General features: G+C 42.4%; 2 protein-coding genes and 1 long non-coding RNA gene across 7 annotated transcripts in view; 2 read left to right on the forward strand and 1 right to left on the reverse strand.

Annotated features, from left to right (window-relative positions):
• The window catches only part of SEC22A (SEC22 homolog A, vesicle trafficking protein), a 68,434-nt gene extending 60,899 nt beyond the window's left edge, over positions 1-7,535 (forward strand). For all 3 annotated transcript variants that reach the window (XM_017508203.2, XM_017508204.1, XM_017508208.2), the window contains exon 8: positions 6,305-7,535. In XM_017508203.2, coding sequence (XP_017363692.2) covers positions 6,305-6,505 — 201 coding nt within the window. In that variant the 3' untranslated portion in view covers positions 6,506-7,535. The remainder of the gene's footprint in view (positions 1-6,304) is intronic.
• A 5,715-nt stretch (positions 7,536-13,250) lies between these two features.
• Positions 13,251-21,299, forward strand: LOC108288966. The gene is made up of 2 exons (XR_001818927.2): positions 13,251-16,812; positions 16,843-21,299. It is a non-coding gene; the product is annotated as an uncharacterized LOC108288966 (long non-coding RNA).
• The window catches only part of ADCY5 (adenylate cyclase 5), a 161,532-nt gene continuing 155,600 nt past the window's right edge, over positions 19,661-25,592 (reverse strand). For 2 of the 3 annotated variants that reach the window (XM_037731217.1, XM_017508211.2), the window contains 2 exons: positions 23,895-24,019; positions 19,661-22,052 (listed from right to left, as the gene is read on the reverse strand). In XM_037731217.1, the coding sequence (XP_037587145.1) occupies positions 21,924-22,052; positions 23,895-24,019 (254 nt within the window). In that variant the 3' untranslated portion in view covers positions 19,661-21,923. The remainder of the gene's footprint in view (positions 22,053-23,894; positions 24,020-25,592) is intronic. The other variant, XM_017508210.2, reaches the window with a different exon arrangement.

The following is a 25,592-nucleotide window of genomic DNA, read 5'->3' on the forward strand; positions in this document are numbered from 1 at the left end:
ATGGTTTTTCACAGAACAAAAGTTTTTAATTTTGAAAAAGTTAAGTTGGTCGATTTTTCCTTTTATGGGTCATGCTTATGTTGGTCAAGTCTAAGAGCTCTTTGCCTAGCCTAAGTTTCTCTACTATGTTTTTTTCTAGACCTATTTTTATTTTTATTTTTTATTTATTTAATTTTTTTTGTTGTTTTTGACATGGAGTTTCACTCTTGTTACCCAGGCTGGAGTGCAATGGCATGATCTCGGCTCACCACAACCTCCGCCTCCTGGGTTCAAGCAATTCTCCTGCCTCAGCCTCCTGAGTAGCTGGGACTACAGGCGCATGCCACCATGCCCAGCCAATTTATTTTGTATTTTTAGTAGAGACAGGGTTTCACCGTTTTTACCAGGATGGTCTCTATCTCTTGACCTCGTGATCCACCTGCCTCAACCTCCCAAAGTGCTGGGATTATAGGCGTGAACCACTGCGCCCGGCCTTTTTCTAGACCTTTTATTATGGTTTTATATTTTACATTTATCCATTTTGAGCTACTTTTTGTATGAGATACGAGACTTAGATAGCTTAAATCAAGGTTCTTTTTTGCTTATATTACTCCAGCACCATTGCTGACTAATTGCTCCAGGACCATCTATGGCAAAGGCAATTCTTTTCCTCCATTAAATTGCTTTTGCTCCTTTACAAAAAAAAAAAAAAAAAAAATCAGCTGGACATACTTGTGTGAGATTATTTCTGGGTTCTGTGTTGTTTTTTTTTTTTTTTTCCCTTGTGTACCACATAGTCTTGATACTGTAGCAGTATAATAAATCATAAACTACATTTTCTTATTGTATAGCTATTCAAATTATGTTTCATGTTGAGTGAATTTATGGTAGTTTGTATTTTTTAAGGAAATGGTCCCTGTCGTCTAAGTTATCAAATTTATGTGTTTAGAGTTGGTTGTAGTGTTCTCTTACTGGCCTTTTTATGTCTGCAGGTCTGTAGGGATATCCTTTTTCATTCCTGATAATGGTAATTTGCATCTTCTCTTTTTTTCTTTGTCAGTCTTACTTGTTAATTGTATTGATCTTTTCAAGAACCAGATTTTTGCTTTATTGTTTTTTTCCAGTTTCAATTTTATTGATTTCTGCTTTTACTTTTACTATATGCCTGTTTTGCATTTATTTTGTTTTTTTCTAGGTTCTTGAAGTAGGAGCTTACATGATTGGTTTGAGAATTTTCTTTTTTATAATGTATGCACTAACTCTTAAAGATTTCCATCTTAGCCCTTCTTTAGCTATATTCCATAAATTTTGATATGTTGTATTATCATTTTCTATTTCAATTTTTTAAAATTTCCTTAAGACTTCCTGTTTGACCTATGAATTATTTAGAATTACATTGTTTCACTTCTAAATGTTTAAAGATTTTCTTATCTTTCCATTACTGATTTCTAGTTTGATTTCATTGTGATCAGAGAACACACATTGTATGATTTCATTTCTTTTAAATTTGTTGAGGTTTCTTTTATGGCTTCAAAATATGGTCTGTCTTATATGTTTCATAGCCACTTGAACAGAATGTACATTCTGCTGTTATTGAGTGAGCGTGTTCTATAAATGTTTAGATCATGTTGCTTGGTATTGTCAAGTTCTATGTTCTTGCTGATTTTCTGTCTAGTGTTATGCTAGTTGGCTAGAGAAGAGTACTGGATTATAGATTTTTCCATTTTGTACTTCAGTTCTATTTTGCCTCATATGTTTTGTAGCTATGTTGTTTGGTTCATACACATTTAGGATTGCTGTGTCTTCTGGGTGGGTGGGCCCATTTATCATTATATAATGTTTCCCTCTGTCCCTGGTTATTTTCTTTGCTTTGAAATATTTTGGTATTTATCTGATATCAATGTAGCCACTTTGCTTTCTTTTGATTACTGTTTATGTGATATATCCTCTTCCATCCTTTACTTTTAACTTTCCTGTATTATATGAAGTGAGTTTCTGACAGTATAGAGTTGGTTCATGTTTTTTAATCCACCCTGCCAATCTCTGTCTTTTCATTGCTGTATTTAAGTCATATATAGTTAACACATTATGAATATGTTAGGGCTTATTTTTAGTTTTGTTTTTCATTTTTCTGTTTTTTTTTTTTTATTCCTGTGGGTTACTTTAACATTTTAAAAGAATTCAATTTCAGTTTATCTGTAGTATTTTTGAGTATATCTCTTTGTATAGCTTTTTAGGTGTCAACATTTTAGTAATTCAAGACACCTCCCTAGATGTGTTTGTTTTTGCCCTCCCCCATTTATAATTGGCTCAGATATTTCCTCTACATATATTTAGAACCACATTACGCAGTGTTTTAATGATTTTTAACTATTAAACATAATTTAGAAAACTCGAGGAAAAAGAAAGCCTATTTGTATTTACCTATATTTTTGCATACCATGTCCTTTTTTCTTTCCCAATGTTTCAAGATTTCTTCTTTTTATTGTTTTCTATATAGAGAACTTCCTCTAACCATTCTTTTATGGTAGATTGGCTAGCAACAAATTCTCTTAATCTTTCAGCTGAGAAATGTTTTTATTTTCCTTTTATTCCTAAAGGATATTTTTGTTCGATACAGAATTCTGGATTTGGCAGCGTTTTTTTTCTTTCAGCACTTGAGAAATATTCTTTTTTTCTGGCCTCTGTGATTTCTGATGAGAATCCCACTGTCTTGTTACTGATGAAAAATGTGTTGTCTTGTTACTGTCAAGTGAAGGTGGATGCCCAGAGTCCCAAGAGTTCTCCACCGATATCACAATAAGAGGGTAGAGGAGGGGCTCATTGCCACCTAGTGGGAATGAAAGTCCTGGCTTCTACCTGCCTTCTCTGAAACCATGCTGAAGTGTTAGAACATCTGCTTATAAGTTTCTAGGCTCTCTACTCAACATTTGATGGTATGCGTATGGGTGGGTCACAGGTTTTGTGTGTGTGTTTGGCTAGAGTATAATAGTTACTGTTTAAAAGTTTTCTGTCTTGCTAAGGTGCTCTTTCCTGGTCTTTTACTAAAGGGACAGCAAGATCTTATTGAGGGTTTTGTTGTTGTTGTTTGTTTTGATATGCATACATTGGCATTTCTAGTTGCCAGCTTCTCCAGCTCCAAGTCTGGCATATTTGAAGCAAAAAAGAAAACTCGGAGAACCTGCCACTGTGTCATTCCTTGGATCTCAAGATCCTCTATTTGTCTGCTTTTTCTTCACAGTTCAGAGTCTTCTTATGCTTATTTTACATATACTGTCCAGTGTTTTTAGTTGTACTTAGTGGAAGAAATAGGGAAAAGTGTGTCTACTCCATCTTCCCACAAACAGAAGTCCCTGAGAAGTTGTTTTTAAAGTAAGTTACAGGCATCATGATATTTTACCTTAAAATACTTCATGATGTATCTTCTACAGACACAGACATTGGGCCAGGCATGGTGGCTCATGTCTATAATCCCAGCACTTTGGGAGGAAGAGGCGGGCGGATCACCTAAGGTCAGGAGTTCAAGACCAGCCTGGCCAACATGGTAAAACCCCGTCTCTACCAAAAATAACGAAAATTAGCTGGGTGTGGTGGCAGGTGCCTATAATCTCAGCTACTCGGGAGGCCGAGGCATGAGAATTGCTGTAACCTAGGAGGCAGAGGTTGTAGTGAGCCAAGATCGCACCTTTGTACTTCAGCCTGGACAAGAGCAAAACTCTGTCTCAAAACAAACAAACAGTAACAACAACAAAAAAACCCACAGACTTCTTTCTACATAGCTAGGACTTCATAGCACATCTAAGACTATAACATTGATACAATATTATCTTAATATAAGATACCTATTCAGATTATTTCAGTTGTCTCCAAAATGTTTTTTGTGGCTATATTTCCCCTGATCCAGGATTATGCGTTCCATTTGGATGTCATGTATCTTTTGATCTATGATACAGTCTCCCAGCCTTTTTGTTGTTGTTCTGTTTTATATTGGTTTTGTCTTTCATAACATTGAGTTTTTTTAAGAGTTTAGGCAAGTACCATATAAAATGACCCACAATCTAGATTAGTCTGTTACTCCTGACGTGCATACCATGTCAGGTTATGGTTAAATATTCTAATTTAAAAGGATTGAGGTTAAATATTCTGGCAACAGTGCTATGTAGTATAATATGTTGACTATCTGTCATTGCATCAGTCATAAGTTTGATCATTTGGTTAAGATGGTGTCTACCAGATCTCCATTGCAAAGGTATCTTTTTCTTCTTTGTAATTAATAAGTAATATGTGGGGTAGAGACCATTATTTTAAAAGCCCTGGAAAACCATGAATTAAATATGCATATTTTTTAATTACCAGAAAAGCTAGCTTATTTTTACAGTAGGATTCCGAGCAATAAATACAGTTAGAAAAATGGAAATACAAAATCGCCATTAAGCAAACACCACAGTAATCATTGTTGCGGGCAAGAATTATTAATGGATACAAAAATTAGTGGGCAAAAGTGTGATGAGATAAGATATTCACATAATCTCAATTCCCTGTCCCCAAGACACTTAATAATTGTAAAGGGAATAGATACCACCTTATTAAATGATCTAATTTAACATCATCAGTAATAACACATATTGCGTATCACCTCTGTGGTATTCTTGCCAAAATTGCGTAACCTCATTTCAAACTTGACAAAACATCAGACACATCCAAGTTGAACATTCCTACAACATAACGGATTAATACTCTTCAAGACTGTCAAGGGCATGAAAAATTTAAAAAAAAAAAAAAAAAAAGGAAGAGCTGTTACAAATTGGAATAGGCATGACAACTAATGCAATGCAGAATCCCAGATTAGATTCTGGACCAGAAAAAGGACCCTAGTGGGACAGTTGGCAAAATCTGAATAAAGTCTGTAGATTAGCTAAGAGTATTGAATCAATGTTAATTTCTTGGCTTGATGATTATTCTATGATTACATAAGAGGATAACGAGGGGGCAGGGTGAAGAGTATATAGGAACTTTTTAAGCATCTTTAAGTCTAAAATTATTCCAAAAGAAAAAGCTATATTTTTTCTATTTTTTCAAACTTTTATGATGAAAATTACTGATAAAATAAATACTTCCAATTCATTTCGCTTGGATAGCAGCCTTCTTTTTAAGTAAACAAAGTCCAAATTTGTGGAAGAACTAAACATGTTTAACAGAACATTTCCACATTCTTTCTGTATTATAACAGACACTGGAATGTCCTTCCCATTCTGAAGCATGGATACAGTTCACAGAGAGACCTGGGCTTCTCTCTTTAGACTTTGTGATACCTATATTTACCAGGTTATGAATTTTAGACATCACAGTTCACTCAACACATCGAGCACTTATTATGTCCCAGGCACTGCTCTGGGCACTAGAGATAAACGAGTAAATAACAGTAAAAAAAAAAAAATCTCACGCCTCATGAATCTTAGATTCTATTGAAAGCCTGTGAATGACAAAATAAGCACATTTCTCAAGTATGTTTATAGTATGTTATGGAGAAAAAGCAGTAAAGGGTGAATGCCAAGATGGGCAGGGGTGGTACAGGGGAGCACTTTCTTTACTATTTTATCTAAAATAGCACCCACTATCATTCCCTATCCCTTTTCCTGCTTTCTCTCTTTCAAGATATAACTATTTGATATTATATATTTAAAACACATTTATAATTCTTCCCCATTAAAATTTAATCTCTGTGTGAACAAGGGCTTTGTTTTACCCACTACCGAAGAACAATGCCTGACTTGTAGCAGGCCCTCAATAAATATTTGTTGAATGAATTCTTCCTCAAATGTTCAGTCAGATGCTGTACCTAGCATAGTTCCTTGTACTCACTCAATGGGGGACTAGTAAAATTTGGTGGATTTCATTAATACTCAGACTCAGGTTCTATAAGAGCCCATTTTGTAGAATAGCTTGTATGTGCTTTTTGTAGTTTTCTGGGTGAGAATGAAACCCCCACAGACCCTGGGAATGCTTCTTAGTTGCCTGTCACCATGGGGAATTTCCCCAGCCTGTTTGCAAGGGAGTCATTTCATTGTACTTCCATTTAAAATATGATACAAAATGCTTTTCTTTTGAAAAATGAAAAACATAAGAGGAAAAGTCTTTCCCTTTCAAACTGTGGAACTTTCATAGCTGAATGTCTTAGATATGTGCTACATTATCTTATCCCTAGATAAAAAATACTCTTATTCATTCTTATAGTTTACTCTCTGGCCTGTTACAATTTTATATTAGAAACATCTGTTTCTTTTCCTGTAACTTTAATCACCTTTCATTTTTATATTTTGAACAGTGTTATTTGCTTGTCTACTACACCGGCTGGCGGAATGTCAAATCTTTTTTGACTTTTGGCTTAATCTGCCTATGCAACATGTATCTCTATGAACTGCGCAACCTCTGGCAGCTTTTCTTTCACGTGACTGTGGGAGCATTTGTTACGCTACAGATCTGGCTAAGGCAAGCCCAGGGCAAGGCTCCCGACTATGATGTCTGACACCATCCTTCAGATCTATTGCTTTGGCTTCAGGGAGAAAAGGAGGGAACATACCATAACTGCCACTGTGATGAAGAAGCTCTTCCTCACAGAGGAGAAGTTCTGCTTTGTTTCTCTCCAACTTTGCTTTTTTAAAATCAGCCTGGTATGCCTGTGAGCATGGAAGACCTGCTAGGAAAAGTCCCGTCAGAAGAATGTTGGCCATGAGATTATCATTCAGAGAGAGGAGATTTCTCTCTTCAAGGCCGTAACAATGGAAGAAGAGTCATCTGCCATTGGAAGACTTGGCCAGCAGTTCTGAATTCTTCCTGAAGAGTTCAAAAAATAGATGTTGTACTTGCTGTGACGACCAGGCAGGAGGAACTCTACAACCTGCGTTTGCCTTTGTGAGGCATCAGTATAGACCAAATAAAACGCTGCAGAAATTGGAAAGTTTGTTTTTTAAATAAATGACTGTGATAAATATCAGATTATTTGCACATTTATAGTAAACTTTATAGTACACTTTATAAACTAAGAGTTTATAAAGTCCAAGATGGTGTGAAATCGGTTTTTACTTTTATATCTTTGCTTGAATCTTAACTCTGGAAATCACCTGATACAGAAGAAGGCTGTGATGAGCTTATCTCTGGAACATCGCAAGTATTGAAAATACAGTAATGTATGTTTCCTTTTTAATCCACATTTGTTGTTTCTTTTGAAATTACGTCTCAAAAATATGACTCAGACTATAGCCATTGTTTCCCAAACTTCAGTTTCTTGAGTACTACTTGTATTACTATTTTCTTAATATTTATCTTTGAAATTTTAAAGTTTTTTAAAAAATGAATCCTACTCCAAGTGAAAAACAAATATCAGTTTGCCATAAATAAAAGGTAACCACAAAATAAATAAGATGAACACAGAAAATGTTTTTCAGTTCTAGCTAGAAACTAATGCCTAGAAATGTTCTGAATCTGAGGCTCGCTCTTTGTGGCAGTAAGGATGTTACCAGCACTGGCGTGAGGTGCTGTCTCTGGAATAATCAGAGGGAAACTGTAAAGGGAATGACATTCTCACTGTGATCCAGCATTATTTTATGTTGTGCATCACTTAAAGACATCTTGTGTGCCACCAGTGGTATGGGTCCTGCGCTATGGAAATACTTGACTGTACTAAGAATCAGAAGGTGGCTTTCCTAGCAACTCATTATTTTGTGGCTTTGAGGAGTTAAGCCCCTAGTATCTGAGAGAACTTACTTGCTTTTTGATAATGTTTTAAAGATTGCTTAAGCAGTTAAGAATTAATAATATAGGAAGTACAGTTTGATTCCATTAGCAAAATCTTTGTCATGGTTTTAGAAGCCATCTTCAGGAATGATTTTCCTTTGTTTAAAATATTTCAAACAAGGAATTCATAGGATACTGAAATTTGATATCATACAGAAAAACAGTAGATCCCATTACATTGTAATTGTTGTTACTGGGCTCATTTATTAAGTAAAAGAAATAGTCCAGAGGATAAAGTTGGTGAACTGTCTTGTTTGTGTGAACCAGTATTTGTGGATCTGTCTAGAACTGTAAAATCTTGGTTAACTAGAAACTTAGTTGGCACTCTCCTTTTAGAAGAATGAGGTAAAAGGAAGACAATAAGCTTATGATATCAGGGATTCATGTAAAACTAGAAACTATAGTTTGCTCCAGTTTTCTGCCCTAATAAGCCTGCTCCGAAATTATGCATATTCTGAGAGATACCCCAAGGCATCACAAGATCCTAAATCATCAAAACACCATTGAATTGTGTTGGGCATTTTGTAGCCTGGAAAACGAAGTGGTTCCACTTGGAAAGTTTTTCAGGCCAGGCACGGTGGCTCACGCCTGTAATCCCAGCCCTTTGGGAGGCGGAGGCAGGTGGATCACTTGAGATCAGGAGTTTGAGAACCAGCCCGGCCAACATGGTAAAACCTCATCTCTACTAAAAATACAAACATTAGCTGGACATGGTGGCGTGTGCCTTTACTCCCAGCTACTCAAGAGGCTCAGGCAGGAGAATCATTTGAACCTGGGAGGCGGAGGTAGCAGTGAGCCCAGATCACACCACTGCATTCCAGCCTGGCCGACAGAGTGAGACTGTCTCAAAAAAAAAAAAAAAAAAAAATATATATATATATATATATATATATATATATATATATATGTGTGTATATATATGTGTATATATGTGAAATGTTTTCTGAGCTAATGGATAAAACAGGTTTTTTTTGTAAATAATCAACTGGAAATTTGGAGCATTCTGGTTAATTGAGATTTTGCTGTCTATTGGTACAGCTCGTACCAGAGTTTGGTTCAGGAGCTACCTCCTTGTCATTGAATTGATGAATTATAATGTTTGGTATTCAGATACATTCAGCAAGAACACTTGAAAACTCCTCAGCAGTTATTTTTAAAGGCTTACTTTGTTTTTTGTTTTTATTTTTTCACTGGCTATTTTGGATAAGAGAATGTTTACATCTTAATGTAAAAAAAAATGAAAACAGGTATAAATATTTTATGTATAGAAATGCTTTCTTTCTTTATTTGGTGCCTGTATCTCTGAGTGTTTATATCATTTCCCCGCCTGTATCATGTTGCCCCCCCCCCAAAAAAAAAAAAAAAAACCACTGAATTTGGAGAGAAATTGGTGTAAAGAAGTCCTTAGGCTCTTTAGAAAGAATCACTTTAGGCCTCCAAGGTGTATGATCTTCTATTTATGTTGCACTTTTATTTCTAAGAACAAGTCTGAATTTACCTCCTTACAGTGAGTTTTGTAGCATAGGAGCAGTAGTAGCTGCCCTCATGCCAAGAGGGAGGACACAGAAGCGATCAGATGGTAACGACTTGCTCAGCTCACATAGCTGAGCACACACAACCCTAATCTAGTACAGGGTTCTTTGCACTAGCATGGAACTATGAAGGTGACCAGTGTTATATTCAGGGAATATGACTGTTCTCGGTAAAGCCAAGGAATTGAGGTGTTCTGAAATTGGTGAGTCCAGGCCTGCTGGGTTATTTTATCCTAATAGGTGTACTCTATTTTAATTTAGATAATTCCTAAATACTGCTTTTTGATTAGGGTGTACCATGAGAGCAAAGATATTTCTTTTATATACTTAAAGTAATTGCAATATTTGCTTGCTTTTTTCTGTCTGTATTTGAAATGTTTTTTTTTTTTTAATTACACTTTAAGTTCTAGGTACATGTACAGAACATGCAGATGTGTTACATAGATATACACGTGTCCTGGTGATACGCTGCACCCATCAACCCATCATCTACATCAGGTATCCCTCCTCATTTTATCCCTCCCCTAGCTCCTCACCTACCAGCAGTGCCCAGTGTGCAATGTTCCCCTCCCTGTGTCCATGCGTTCATGGTTCAACTTCCTCTTATGAGTGAGAACATATGGTGTTTGGTTTTCTCTTCTTGTGTCAGTTTGCTGATAATGATGGTTTCCAGCTTCATCCATGTCCATGCAAAGGACATGAACTTATCCTTTTTTATGGCTGCATAGTATTCCATGGTGTATATGTGCCACATTTTCTTTATCGACTTTATCACTGATGGGTATTTGGGTTGGTTTCAAGTCTTTGTTATTGTGAACAGTGCCACAGTAAACATATATGTGCATGTATCTTTATAGTAGAATGATTTATAATCCTTTGGGTATATACCCAGTAATGGGATTGCTGGGTCAAATGCTATTTCTAGTTCCAGATCCTTGAGGAATCGCCACACTGTCTTCCACAAGGGTTGAACTAATTTACACTCCTACCAACAGTGTAAAAGCATTCTGATTTCTCCACATCTTCTCCAGCATCTGCTGTTTCCTAACTTTTTAATGATTGCCATTCTAACTGGCATGAGATAGTATCTCAATGTGGTTTTGATTTGCATTTCTCTAATGACCAGTGATGAGCTTTATCTCATATGTTTGTTGGCTGCATAAATGTCTTCTTTAGAGAAGTGTCTGTTCATATCCTTTGCCCACTTTTTGATAGGGTTGTAGGTTTCTTTCTTGAAAATTTAAGTTCTTTGTAGATTCTGGATATTAGCTCTTTGCCAGATGAATAGATTGCAAAGATTTTCTCCTATTCTGTAGGTTGCCTGTTCACTCTGATGATAGTTTTTTTGCTGTACAGAAGCTCTTTAGTTTAATTAGATCCCATTTGTCTATCTTGGCTTGTGTTGCCATTGCTTTTGGTGTTTCAGTCATGAAGTCTTTGCCCATGCCCATGTCCTGAATGGTATTGCCCAGGTTTTCTTCTAGGGTTTTTACAGTTTTAGGTCTTACATTTAAGTCTTTAATTCATTTTGAGTTAATTTTTGTGTAAGGTGTAAGGAAGGGAGCCAGTTTCAGCTTTCTGCCTATGGCTAGCTAGTTTTCCCAACACCATTTATTGAATAGGGAATCCTTTCCTCATTGCTTGTTTTTGTCAGGTTTGTCAAAGATCAGATGATGGTAGATGTGTGGTGGTATTTCTGAGGCCTCTGTTCTGTTCCATTGGTCTATATATCTGTTTTGGTATGAGTACCATGCTGTTTTTGTTATAGTAGCCTTGTAGTATAGCTTGAAGTCAGATAGCATGATAGCATGATGCCTCTAGCTTTTTGTTTTTTTTCTCCTTAGGATTGTCTTGGCTATGGGGCTCTTTTTTGGTTCCATATGAAATTTAAAGTAGTTTTTTCCAATTCTGTGAGGAAAGTCAATGGTAGCTTGATGGGGATAGCATTGAATCTATAAATTATTTTGAGCAGTATGGCCATTTTCATGAGATTGATTCTTCCTATCCATGAGCATGGAAGGTTTTTCCATTTGTTTGTGTCCTCTCATTTCCTTGAGCAGTGGTTTGCAGTTCTCCTTGAAGAGGTCCTTCACTTCTCTTGTAAGTTGTATTCCTAGGTATTTTATTCTCTTTGTAGAAATTGTAAATGGGAGTTCACTCATGATTTGGCTGTTTGTCTGTTATTGGTGTGTAGGAATGCTTGTGGTTTTTGCAGATTGATTTTGTATCCTGAGACTTTGCTGAAGTTGCTTATCAGCTTAAGGAGATTTTGGGCTGAGATGATGGGGTTTTCTAAATATACAGTCATGTCATCTGCAAATAGAGACAATTTGACTTCCTCTTTTCCTAATTGAATGCCCTTTATTTCTTTGTTTTGTGTGACTGCCCTGGCCAGAACTTCCAATACTATGTTGAATATGAGTGGTGAGAGAGGGCTTCCTTGTCTTGTGCTGGTTTTCAAAGGGAAGGGAATGTCCGTTCAGTATGATATGAGCTGTGGGTTTGTCATAAGTAGCTCTTATTATTTTGAGATACGTTCCATCAATACCTAGTTTATTTAGAGTTTTTAGCATGAATGGCTGTTGAATCTTGTCGAAGGCCCTTTCTACATCTATTGAGATAATCATGGTTTTTGTCATTGGTTCTGTTTATGTGATAGATTATGTTTATTGATTTGCATATGTTGAACCAGCCTCGAATCCCAGGGATGAAGCCAATTTGATCGTGGTGGATAAGCTTTTTGATGTGCTACTGTATTTGGTTTGCCAGCATTTTATTGATGATTTTCACATCAATGTTCATCAGGGATATTGGCCTGAAATTTTCTTTTTTTGATGTGTCTCTGCCAGGTTTTGATATCAGGATGATGCTGGCCTCATGAGTTAGCGAGGATTCCCTCTTTTTCTGTTTGGAATAGTTTCAGAAGGAATGGTACCAGCTCCTCTTTGTAACTCTTATAGAATTCAGCTGTGAATCTGTCTGGTCCTGGACTTTTTTTGGTTGGTAGGCTGTTAATTGTTGCTCCAATTTCAGAACTTGTTATTGGTCTTTTCAGGGATTCGACTCCTTCTTGATTCAGTCTTGGGAGGGTGTATCTGTCCAGGAATCTATCCATTTCTTTTAGGTTTTCTAGTTTATTTGCATAGAGGTGTTTAGAGTATTTTCTGATGTAGTTTGTATTTCTATAGGATTGGTGGTGATATCCCCTTTATCATTTTTTATTGCATCTATTTCTTCTCTTTATTAGTCTGGCTAGCAGTCTATCTATTTTGTTGATCTTTTCAAGAAACTAGCTCCCGGATACATTGATTTTTTGAAGGGTTTTTCGTGTCTCCATCTCCTTTAGATCTGCTCTGATCTTAGTTATTTCTTGTCTCCTGCAAGCTCTTGAATTTGTTTGTTCTTGCTTCTCTAGTTCTTTTGTAATGTTAGGGTGTTGATTTTAGTTCTTTCCTGCTTTCTCTTGTGGGCATTTAGTGCCATGTATTTCCCTCTACAAACTGCTTTAAATGTGTCCCAGAGATTCTGGTACATTGTGTCTTCATTCTCAGTGGTTTCAAAGCACATCTTTATTTCTGCCTTAATTTCATTATTTACCCAGTAGTCATTCAGGAGCAGGTTGTTCAATTTCTATGTAGTTGTGCAGTTTTGAGTGAGTTCCGTAATCCTGAGTTCTAATTTGATTGCACTGTGATCTCAGATAGTGTTTATTATGATTTCCATTCTTTTGCATTTGAGGAGTGTTTTACTTCCAATTATGTGGTCAATTTTAGAATAAGTGTGATGTGGTGCTGAGAAGAATGTATATTCTTTGGATTTGGAGTGGAGAGTTCTGTAGATGTCTATTAGGTCCACTTGGTCCAGAGCTGAGTTCATGTCCTGGATATCTTTGTTAATTTTCTGTCTCATTGATCTGTCTAATGTTGACAGTGGGGTGTTAAAGTCTCCCACCATTACTGTTGGGGAGTCTAAGTCTCTTTGTAGGTCTCTAAGAACTTGCTTATGAATCTGGGTGCACCTGTATTGGGTGCATATAGACTTAGAATAGTTAGCTCTTAATACCTGGCCTCTTTCCCAAAAGCCCTTGAAGCAGCATACCAAGATAAGATATACACAGCGATGCTAATAACATATCAACAGCAAGGGAAGAAAAACAAAGGCTTAACATACATTATTGCATGTAAAATTTGACTCTGGAACTTGCTGGAAATTAAGGCTAAGAGAAGGGAAAGAAGTTACGCACTGCCCTATCAGTAGGGCAAAAGCATAACCGTTGCTTAGGGGAGAGCCTTTCCTGATGCCTTCTGCTATAGATGTTCTCATTGAGGGTCCTGTGAAGTGCTAAAATGAACAGAATTCTTGATTTTCACACATTTACATGTTATGATTGTGCCTTGCATCCTTACCTTGTACCAGCTTTCAAAGGCTTCCATTTCAGGGTTTGGGGGATTTGTGTAGGTGTGGTTAATAAAGGATTTTGTTTCCATAAGTAAGAATTCTTATTCTAAGCTGCAAATAAGTATTAAGCTTGAAAATAATTTGAGACAAATGCCTTGAGACACGGAGAACCTTTGCCGAATTCTGTAATTTGTAAGATAGAAAGTGAATGTGCTATCCCTGGATTAGCATATGTATATTGCAGTAAATGTGGTCTTCTTCACAGTGGAATTTAGTGTGGAGAGATGCGCAGCTCCATTTCTGTGAGGATGTGTGTGGAACCCCATTAGACTCCTACTTTGTCGGGGCTCCACAGAGACCAGAGGTTTGTCATAAGGGACCTAACCTCCATGGCTCCTGAGGTCAGCTGCTCCCCTAAAAGGCAATTGCTTGGCCTTTATTTCAGAAGGTTTACAAAGTGACCTAAGGATGTACTCGGAGCTGTTTGGTTTCCACAGAATTCAACTGTGTGTGTGTGTGTGTGTGTGTGTGTGTGTGTGTGTACACACCTTCCTTGTTACTATTTTAACAGACTTTTGGCTCACTGTAAGAGTTAGAATTTATGTGAAGTGTGTGGTAAAAGAACACATACATTATTCCAAGAGCAGCCACTACTCACACCACATTGAACACTTAACGTTACCACAGGTTATAGCTCACTCTTTGGGACCACATTCTTTGTCTATGGTCAAGGCTTTATAGTATTTTTCTGCCTTATTATCTCTAAGGAACTGAAGTATTTCTCCCTAAAAATGCTATGGTAAAATCTGATTTTTGGGTTAAACTGGCTTTAGTAATATCCTCACTAAAAGTTAACAAAAGAAATCCAGCTCCACTGAGTTTGTGTAAAAGGGCTGAGTCAGCTAAGAATGTTGCTCTGAGCATTACCAGTAAGGTTGGAGGTATCTAATCATCAGTGTGCTGGTGCTTCTGTTGAATGCTGGCAGATTGCAGCCTCTTGTTTAAGCATTGAGTTTTTCAAAGAAAAAAACTGGCTGCCACTCTTGCAGTGGCTTTCTTGAGTGGCTAAGCTTTCTAGGTTATTTAGCAGATGAAATAGAAACATGGAAACACTGTGGTTGGAAGCCACATGGTGCGCATGCTCCTGCTTGTTAACTAACAGTGAGTGGTGTTGATGTGTGGGCATTCAGTCGTCTTCTGCATTGGCAGTGCCAATGTGTAATCAGTTGTCTCACCACAATTGGGGGTTTTAGGAAACTCAGAAATATCAGCCTTAGTTCTCAGAGTTCTTGAAATCAGTATCTTAGTCTTAAGAATTGTTCCTTGTGTTTCTTGGCAACAAACAGTATTTTCAGCCCAACCCCACCCACAGTTTACATTTGCCCTTTTCTCCTGCATCTCACAGCATAGCCATACAAGCAGCACCCGACAGAAAGCACATTCAGGCGCCATCTGACAACGGGAAGCAGGACTCGGGCATTTCATTCCCCATTTGCTCCTGGTGTCCCATCCTCAGTTCTGCCTTGCTTACCTTCTTTGCGCCAGCACTTTTCTTTGAGGCTGTATTGCAAAGGACCTTGCCTAAAGACAAACTGTTTTACCCTTGCACTTTGAATTCCTCCAGTACCTAGTACTAACTAATGAGGAGAATGCTTATGAGCTCATTTTGTGGGCCAGCGCTGGGTTCTCCTCCATAGGTAGTTGGGGACAGGGAGCACTATCTCATTTTCATTTGAAGAAACCAAGACTTAGGTCAAGAACTTGTCTTTGTATGGCATGACACTTAGTGATGGATGGGGAGTTCTAATTTGCGGTTTGCATTTAACTTGCTTAAAAGTTGGTGCTCATTTTTCTGTGTCACAGTGCATCTCAGAAAGAAACTTCTTAGGGAATGTGTGTGTTACTGATGACAGCTGGGCTCTTACTGTTTTAGCAGCAGTGTGAACAGATGAAGCAGACATGAAGGGGGAAATGGCAATGTGTACTATGTGACAGGCACTATGCTAAGCATGTCATCCTCACTGAGCATTTATGAAGGTTTTCTATTTTAAAAATGAGCCACCTGAGCCATGAAGAAGTTAAGTGACTTGACCACAGTCACAATCCATGTGGTAGCACCAGGATTTCAGTCCAGATCTGACTCAGAACTCATGCTCTTAACCACCATGTGATTTGAAGCTAGATAACAAGGAAATACATTTAAATACGTAAGGAATACATATATGTGTGTGTGTGTGTATATATATATATATGTATATATACACACACCACACATACAGGTAATATATACTACTACTAAAGACATCAGATCAGTGCTAACTCCTGCAGTATAGATGTCCCAGGTTGAATAAAATAGTTTCCTAAAATCCCTACATTTGTAACAATGACAAAGGACGGGCAGATGGCTGCAGGATGTATGAGGTTCACCTCATGTATGCAAGAGGTGCATATCTCAGGTATGAGGTTCACCTCATACGTGAGGTGAAGCTTATGTATACCTCAGCTATTAGGGCAAGAAGTATACATTTTAGTACTTGTACTAAAACTAACAAATTCTTGATATGAAAAATAAAAGCATTATTGGTGATTTAGGTGTTACAATTGCTTTTCCTAACAAAATGCCAGAACAGGTTGATTCTTTAACTTGAAATTGTTTCATGGGAATTCTGTTAGGTGATTGGGGAATTTGTGATCCCTCTGTCTGAAAATATTAACCAAAAAATAGAAGGGAACTTTCCAAGGTGCAAAATAGTGTTTAAGAGTTTAGAGCCAGAATCATCCCTGGCTTTCTTTTCTACTAGTATGGTGACCTCAGCAAATTACTTAATCTTTCTGCCTCAGTTTCCTTAGATGTAAAGTGAGGATAATAATCGTACCTTTGGCAAAGCAGTGTTGTGATGACTGAGTAAATGTAAAGCACTTAGAGTCTGGCACAGCAAGTGCTAGGAAAGCGTTGGCCACCACGGTGTGGTCTTCCTTGTTGCAGTTATTTCAAAGGTGGTAAGTCTTTTAAATTGCGAATGCCCTCAAATGTCATAAATCATTGTACAAAACTCTTCAGAAGCCACCACTTAAGAATCCCATTGAAATATCTGGCAGGCAGGCACTTGTGGGCAGACTTCTGGGCAGGGCACTGGAGGTGCATCCAAAGAGAAGAGGGTGTTGAAGGACTCACACTTGACAAATGCCTGCTGTATACAAGGTGCTTTGCCCACAGGATGTTATACACCTTAACAAGTCCTCCTGAGGGAAGGAAGCAGGATGAAGCCCCGTGTCACACCCCTGAGAGTGGTAGTCTGTGCTCGCCCAGTACCTGCACAGTCTCCCAGGTACTGGGGTGCTGGCAAGTGAGGGATGTGCTTCTAGGAACCTTGCCCTATTCAGTGTGAAACCAGCATTTTGGTGCCCTACACTTGACTTGGCACATTCAAATCTGATCTAGTTTGCTCATGGATGGCAGCAGCCCTCGTACCCCCACTCTAAGGGCCCCCTGAGTGTGCACATGCGTTGATACGAAGGAGAGGGATGTGGAAAGGCAGCCCCAGCCTTCAGCTGCAGTATCATGCAGATGCTGGGGACGTTGAGAGCTGAAAGGCAATCTTAAATTATGCAAATGCAATACTGCTTTTATAAAAGCATCTGAGGCAAAAGGCTCCCTCCAAAAAAAAAAAAAAAAAAACTGTGTGAGCTGGGACTGCCAGTATGGCTAACAAAGTGGGGACGAAATTCTGCAAAATAAAACTAGTCTCAGGCTAACCAGAGATGCTGACAAACCTGAGATTCCAGGCAGATCTAAATTAGAAATCGGCCAAGGGAAAACACAGTGATGAGTCCCCCTTAGGGATTCCAGTGAGAATTCTTTAAATTCATGGCCCTGATGGAGTAGCAGTAGGAGAGGCAAGCCCTGGAGATGCATATGGCCTCAGTGGCTCACCCACCCTCAACCCTAGGTGAATCCTTTGCTTTGCCGTCTTCCTCCCCTGGACTCTCTGGACCTGCTGCTTGCCCTGTAAACCTGGATTATCTCCACTCCCTACTCCTGAATGGGGCCCTCGGCAAGAGAGGCCTGTGGCTATGCTGATGTGAATGTGGCTGGGCTGGGCTGGTGTCTGCAGGACAAAACAAGGGCTGGTTCTGACTTTGGTTTGAAGGTGATTTTCCCACAGATCCCCCTTGGCACGATGCTTTTGCCTCATTTGTCTCTGCCTTTGGCTCTAAATCTTAGTCTTAATTAGATTGTGTTTACATTTGCACCATATATGTGGTCTGGCACTTGAAGATTGGATAAAGAGTTACACAAATATTTAGACTCAGGGTGTTCCAGTGGAAGGGGAGAGGCTGGAGACCAGCCACTCCAATGCCCTCATTTACCTTTGTTCTTGTGTCCGTCTTGTGAAGCAGGGACCCTGCAGGTGGGAAAAAGAGATGGCAAGAAGACAGCCAATATCACAATTTCCCTCCCAAGACAGGGATGAAAAACCACCAAGAGGGCTTTTGTGAAAATCTGGAAAGATGAGAAAAGCCCACTTTAGTCATTGGCTCTCATTTCATCTATTGTTAACCTGGAGGAGTGGTGAGCCCACTGTTCCTGCCAAGCTCTTTCAGTAGCCAGCCAGATGAGGACCGTTAACAGAAGTGCTTCTGGGCAAGTGCCACAGGGACTGCTTTGATACCAGGATGACCTCAGGCGAGGCTCCAGTCCTTTCTCGAATGGCCTCTCAGGCCTGAGGAGGCGCAGGTGAGAAAATGTGCATGAGCTCTCTATACACAGTGAAGTTCATCCAAATGGAGCAGGATGGCTTGTCTGGTCTGCTGCACCTCCCCTTCCCCACCCCCATAAATAACAGCAGCCCTTCCAGCTCTCCTTTTGATACTGTGCTCAGTGATGGGGGCCTTGCAGTGGGCAGCCAGAGCCAGCATAGCCAAGCTTTGTTGGTTCCCTTCCCTCTGAAGGTGAACAGGACAGCATTTGTTCTCTTTGGTGTGTTGCTTTTAGACAAATTCAAAAGCTGCCGGGTTTTAGAGCGTGTTTGTCACTGCCATCGTAGTTCTCTTGTTCAGGCAGCAGTGAGAATCTGCTCAGCACTCGTGAGCACTGAATGCTGAACTGCCTGAGAAGGCTTTCCTGCCCTACAGTGACACGGGCTCAGCACCTTCTTCAGGCTCCGGGAAGCTCATATACTGCTGAGGAGCAACAACTCATGGCCATTGCAGCACTATGGAAAACCCGCAGCTCCTACCATCATTTGACTACATGCCACTCAGGTAATTTTGCTTTTGGAAAAGTTCTGTGAATGTGTTTGTAACTTTGAATGTCTTAGTCTCTCCAATACACCAGGATTCACTGTGTCTTCCCACTGATTAGCTGCTAACATCACACTACAGTCAAATAATCATCATGTTGGCTGCAGTCTGGTGTTGGTTTTGGTGATGTTTGCTGTCCGTGAGCATTAACGTGGTGTTCAAAACTCACCCATCTATCAAAAGCATCTTTTCAAATACATTTTGTTAGTGTTCTAGATATGAATATGCTTTTGGAAAAAAGTAGGTCCTCATAAGGGAGAAATGAATAGGTTCTCTGGGATTAGCTCAGTGGGAATGGGGTTGGAAAGGGCTTTTGAAGGTTTTAAGTTGCATTTCTTTGGTGTCCACATGTGGTTTCATGGACCTGGTCTAATCCTGGATTTCATATCCCCTTCACTCCTGGTCCCTACTCCTCAGCCCTTGTTCCTCAGCCTCCTGCACTGGGTATGCCAGCTCCCCAGCCCCGTGCACTGATGCTTGCTGTGGTCACCAGTGTTCTCCCAAATGGCTGCCACAAGGACCACAGTCTTCAGCCAGCATCATCTCTGTAGCAAGGCGCTGTTCCCTACTCGGGAGTTGGCTGCCCTCTGCGGCTCCCCTCCCCAGCACCCCAAAGGCTGGGTGTACCAAGCTGCAAATCAGACCAGGACACGTTACCAGTGAAAGTGTTTAATAGTTAAATTATTTAAATAGACTTCAATTTCCATGGGAAATCATAATCGTATCCGTTTTTGCAAGAGTAGGAATAAAAAGAGTGCACACCCCTTAGAGGGAACGAAGAGCTAGCACTGCACCTGCACGCGGTCACCAGTCACTGCTAGGATGGGAGAGGGGCCTCCGTGGGGCCAGGAGGCTGTGACCATGGGGGAACATGGGATGAACTCAGCACACACACTTTACTCGGGTTGGAAGCAGAACGAAAACCCACCACCACTGGCAGGCGCTGTGGAGGGGCAGGGAACTTGAGAACAACAGCTGGGAGAAGGCGGGCCTCCTGCGGCCCACGGCATGATGGCAATGTAGAAGCACGGGACAGACTCAGGCTTGGCAGTTTTGGGTCCACACACTTTGCTTCTCAGAGCTGTGTTTGAATTGTGGTGGGATTGGTGTGCAGGGAAGGGAGGGTGTTGATCGAGCCCAGTGAGAGGTGGTGCAGGTGGACATCAAAGTAACATTTTGGCAGCTAGCACAGCTGCTGCCTTACTGCCTTCAAGCTCATGTTGGAGGGAGGATAATTCTAACCTGAGAAGCAATGGAGAGATTTGGGCATGGGCCCTAAGGATTCTGTTTGAATTCTGTGATACAGTATCATTTTCCATATGCTTTCCTCATAGCTTATAAAAATAGTATTTTTTTCTTGGTATGTTTAACTGCCCCATCCCGATAAAAGAAAATTTCTGCTAGCTTTCCCTGTGGACTCTGAAGCTGGGCTCTACCCATTCCTCTGCCTGGTTTGCCGGTGGAGGTCAAGGCTACTCCCTTTCCCCAAACCTGAGGGCTCGCTGCACATTGCATCCCTGGACTGAGTGATCATCTCCAGGAAGAGCCACCTGTACCTTGGCCAACTGAGCAGGCCAGGCAGGCTTGGTTTCCTTGCCCCAGCCTGCAGAGCACCCGGGAGTTTGCAGGACCTGCCTCTGCAGGCAACAAATGTCTGAAATCTCAGGGTGTGGAGGGTGCCATGCTACCTGCTGCAGAATGAGGTTGCTTCCCTTGGTTCCAGCTTGGCCTGGAATGGGAAAACAGTTTTTTTCTTATTTCATCTGCATTTTTCTTAGGGGAAGCAGGGTGTGTGCATGTGTGTACACACGTGTGTGTGGCAGAGAAAGATGGGTCAATGTGTCCGTGCATCCTCCTCCTCAATCTGGGCATATGGCACCCCGAAAGCACACACCCACTGCTCTGGTGGTACCTGGGAAAACCAAAACTGCCAAATCTGAAATAAGGGAAACGCATCCTGCGTAAGACCAGTTCCACAGCATGAACATACACACATATACACTAGTACATACAGCAACATACACACAGTACAAATGAGCACACACGCCCTGCTGTGCACAGCTGTTTTCTAATTTACAAAATATAGAATTTGGCATATCTGTGAGATCTCCAAGGCTTTCAATAATACAAAATAAAAAATACAAAAAAGACAAGTGGGGATCCCTGCCCTCCCCCCGAGTGGCGTCCTCATTTGCTTGTGTGTCTTACACGCATACAACTAGCATAGTCTAAAGAAGGGCACGGAGAACTAGTTTTGTTTTGTTTAATAAATATTTTTTCTCAGAATCACCACTCCTTGCTTGGTGTCCTCTTTCCTCCCCCTCATAATTAGTTCTGTTTGTTTCCCTCCTAGGGCACTGTCTATGTGCGTGGAGGTGTGGGCAGAGGACCACGATGAAGGCCACAGTCCCTCCAAAGCCAGCACTCCTGCCCCAAAGCCCCTGCAGGTGCAGGATCGTGGCCTCTGTCTGAAGGTTAAAGGCTCACATGGAAAAGCAGACCCCTAGGCTCCTCCAGGCCGGAGTGGAGCCCATCTACCCCCAGCTGAGGCGGAGGCCCCTCCCTCAGCTCTGCCCCTGTCTGGGCTGCGCCACACACACACTCCCACGGCTCCTTTCCACCTGTGCAGCAGCACCTGTTAGAAAACTCAAGCTTCAGACCCAGTCTAGCAGAGTCTTCTACAGAGGGAAACATCTTTGGTCAGCTGGGTGCTCGCAGGACGCTGGCACCTCGGGGCCTGGGATAGAGGCCGCTGCCCACCAGCAAAGGCAGAAGCTGCTCTGGAGTCCAAGTGGAAAATCTCAGCAGCGCAGCCCTGCGGGCTGGAGCATGGCTTCCCCGCCACCCCCGGCACACAGAGAAGCTGCTTCCATGCCTCTGGAGGCCAGGCTGCCTGGCCCCACTGGCCAGCAGCTGCTAACTGAGCGGGGGCCCTCCATTGAGGAAGTACGTCATCATCTCGCCTTTGCCCTTGACCTTGACCACACCCCGGCACTCCAGTTGGTAAGTGTTGGCAGCCAGCACCTGGTACATGTCCGTGGTGACCTGTGAGAGCAGAAGAGGAGAGAGGACAGGCCACTGATGGCCTTAGCCATGAACTGCTATGGGGTAAAGCCACCTCTGACTGCCCAGCCCTTCTGCCACAGAAGGAGAGGGGCAGCTGCCCTACTGTCGTGCTCTCAGGAACTAACAGTAGCTCACCATGGAAGGGACCCTAAGAATAGAGCGATGCCAGCTCTCCCTCAGCACCTGCTCAAGCCAGGCACTGTGATGGGCAACTTCCGTGTGCTGCTTCTGTGCCACTCAGTGTGGCCTGCGGTCCATGTACTGACGCCCTGAGTCGAGAGTCAGTTCAGGAGCGGAGAGTAAGTACAGAGAGGCTTTCACAGCCATCTGACCTGGCCACAGCCCATCTCCAAGTGTGTCCCCGGTGCAACCAAAACATCCCTCCATGACAAAACGATTTTTTAAAAGCTGTTTTTTCACCACAGGTAGTTTGAGAGCCACCACTTACGTCACTTCATCTTCCTGTGAAGTGACTATTAGAGCATCTAAGTCACATGCCTGAGGTTACACAGTTAATAAATGGCAAGGGCTGGGTTCAGGTTCAGGTCTTGTTGCCTGGCTCTGCTTTAGCTTTTGGAAAGAAGAGAGCTCACTGGTGGCTTCTTTAACTCCACTATCCCATTGCTGGGTGAAAGAAAAGAGTGGCAGGGTCAGGTGTGGGGGGTGTTCCTCCCGGGGTGACCCAAGGGCCATTTGTGAGCATCGTCAGAGCTCCCCACCCCAGCCATGCTGCAAGCCCACTGGCAAGTGCCAGGGAGCAGGGAGTAGGAGAGCCAGGTGGGCTGCTGAGAGGGGACCCCACTGTGTTACTAGCTGTAGTTCCTGCATGGTGAAGCCCCCACACAGGGTGAGGTGCTGGGTCATTGTGGTAGCTACTAAGAGAGTCCCTTGTACCTGTCCCTGAATGGGTTGGAAGCCTTATAAGCATATATGCCCCCTATTCCTATCACTGTGCTCATCCTGCCACCCTTCTCTCCTCCACAGGGATGGAGGTGAGAAAAGGCCATGAAGGCCAGGCCCTTGGGCCAGCATCCCCATGCCAGCCAGGCTGACTGGCGCAGGGCTGTGCTTGGGGTCAGCCCCTCATTCAGAGGTCCTATGGGGGAGAGAAGTCGGGACATTTAAGCAGTATTGGTGTTGGCAAAAAGCAGCACAGTTAGCACCTGGAAAAACTGAGGCCAGGTGAGCTGACTTCCCACAGCCTCACACCGAACTAGAGGTGAGGGCTGTGCAGGAGGGGGTGGTGCCTCTGCCATCAGACTGCAGCTGAGAACCAAAGAACGCTCAAGAAAAGGCGGCAGGCCTGGAAACCACAAGCCCAGCTTGCAAAGGAGGGAGCAAGGGGAAAAGACCTCTGGGTCTCTGGCCAGGGCCCTGGGCTGCTGGGGTTGGGAGAGGTACCATCCAAAGGCCAGCAGCCCCCACTGGCTCTCCTGAGCCAGGCCAGGAGTGCTGCAGGCTCAGTGGGTAAGATCTGCTCCCTGCAGACATCTTTGCGTCCTCTTTCTGTGCCTGGGAAGCACTGGCGCCTACCTGTGCTCTCAACTTGGCCTCTGCACTCAGCTCCACTCCTAGCAACCCCCAATCCCTTCCATGCCCAGTAGAGGGCTCTGCACCGACCTGAAGATCTGTCCAAGGTGCTGAGGGTCTGAAACACAATTGTGTTCAAGCTTCCAAGACTGCGTCACCTGCCCCATCAACCTTGAATCTGGCTACAGAAATTCTGACTGGGAACTGTGGGTGGCCTGCCCTGAAGACCTCTCAGCATCAGACACAGGCCCTCCCATGGGGGTGAGGGGTGGTGGATGCTCCTGCACTCACCTGGATGCGGTCGGGCACACCAGTGCTGTCCATGCGGCTAGCCACGTTCACCGTATTGCCCCAGATGTCGTACTGAGGCTTTCGTGCCCCAATCACCCCAGCCACCACGGGGCCGATGTTGAGCCCTGCAAGGAACAGGAGTTAGCCACATTCATCAGGTTAGGACTGACACATGTCTGGCTTGACCTCACCACCATCCTTCTCTCCACATGCCGCAGGTCCTTCTGACTCCTGGCCTGAGACACCCGTGGACCTCCAGACTCAAGGCTGTGCTTAACCCTGCAGCCTCTGCTTCCCTGCTCCTATGAAAAGCCTGCAAATGCAAGACACAAGGAGCTTGCACCTGTGTCCTTGACACCCCTCGCCAGGAGTGCCCTCTTCAAGGCCTCCAGTGACCACCTGTGTAATCCAGTTGCCTTTCCCTAATCCTCCTCCTCTTGGAGCCATTTAGGCTCAACCTATCAGACTGGTCGTCTCCATCTTCCTCACACCTGTTTCTTTCCTAGCCATTCTCACTCCTTGATCTTGACCAACTCATCACCCTGTGCCAATCTCTCTCCGAGTCCTCCTGCTCCCTGGCCTCCAAGCTGGGGCAGGCACACTGCAGGGACCAACCTCTGGCCACCACTTGGGCTCTCCTTTGTCCACCTTCCCAATCCAGCCCAAGGCAACGCTGAGCATCGCGGCCTCTGAGCCTTCCCTGAGCTGCTTCTCCCTCCTGAGGTGTCCTCCCTTCTCCCCAGGCTAAATCCTGCCCCCACATATCCGACTAAACTGGCGTTCTCTAGACATTTCCTGTCCTGTCTGCAGGCACTGGGCGTTCCCTCCTGTGTAACCTGCTGGTCTCACACTGTCCTTATTAAGCCTCACTATTGCCTGTTTCTTGTATATGAAGGGCAGGACTGAAAACACAGCAGAAGCTCCAAACTAGGCCCCTAGTGACCCCTCACTTGGTCAGCAATGCCATCAGTCCTCAGAACTTCCCTCCACGACCCTCCTCATCAGTCCTTCAAAGCCACAGGCAGCTTTATGCCCCATGTGCCATCACCAGGCTGGACTGTCCACCTTGCTGATCGGACTGACCCCTGACGGTTTCTATTTCCTGAAGCCAAGCCACCCAGGGAAGACAGACTTGAGTGTGTAGGAAGGGAGCTGCTACACAGGCTCCCAAAATCTGGGGCTGGGCACAGTGGCTCACACCTGTAATCCCAGCACTTTGGGAGGCCGAGGTGGGCGGATCATGAGGTCATGAGATCGAGACCATCTGGCCAACATGGTGAAACCCCATCTCTACTAAAAATACAAAAATTAGCCAGGCATGGTGGCATGTGCCTGTAATCCCAGCTACTCAGGAGGTTGAGGCAGGAGAATCGTTTGAACCAGGGAGTCCAAGGTTGCAGTGAGCCAAGATCGCACCACTGCACTCCAGCCTGGCAACAGAGCAAGACTCTGTCTAAAAAAAAAAGGAACCTGAATCATTGATGGCTTGAAACATACCCAGGGAGTTGATAACAGAACAAAGGCCTGCTCTTTCAGAAAGCATTTTACCTCCACAAACCTCAGGAGGAGCAACACTCCACCAAGCAAGCTTTCTATTGCAAAACTAACTTGTGCTCCATCAGACTGTACATCCTTGGTAAGATACATTCTAAGGACAAACAAACTGCAGAAATATCTCTAGCTTTTTTTTTTTTTTTT

Source organism: Cebus imitator, unplaced genomic scaffold (genome assembly GCF_001604975.1).
Source record: "Cebus imitator isolate Cc_AM_T3 unplaced genomic scaffold, Cebus_imitator-1.0 Scaffold387, whole genome shotgun sequence".
Lineage (NCBI taxonomy): Eukaryota > Metazoa > Chordata > Mammalia > Primates > Cebidae > Cebus > Cebus imitator.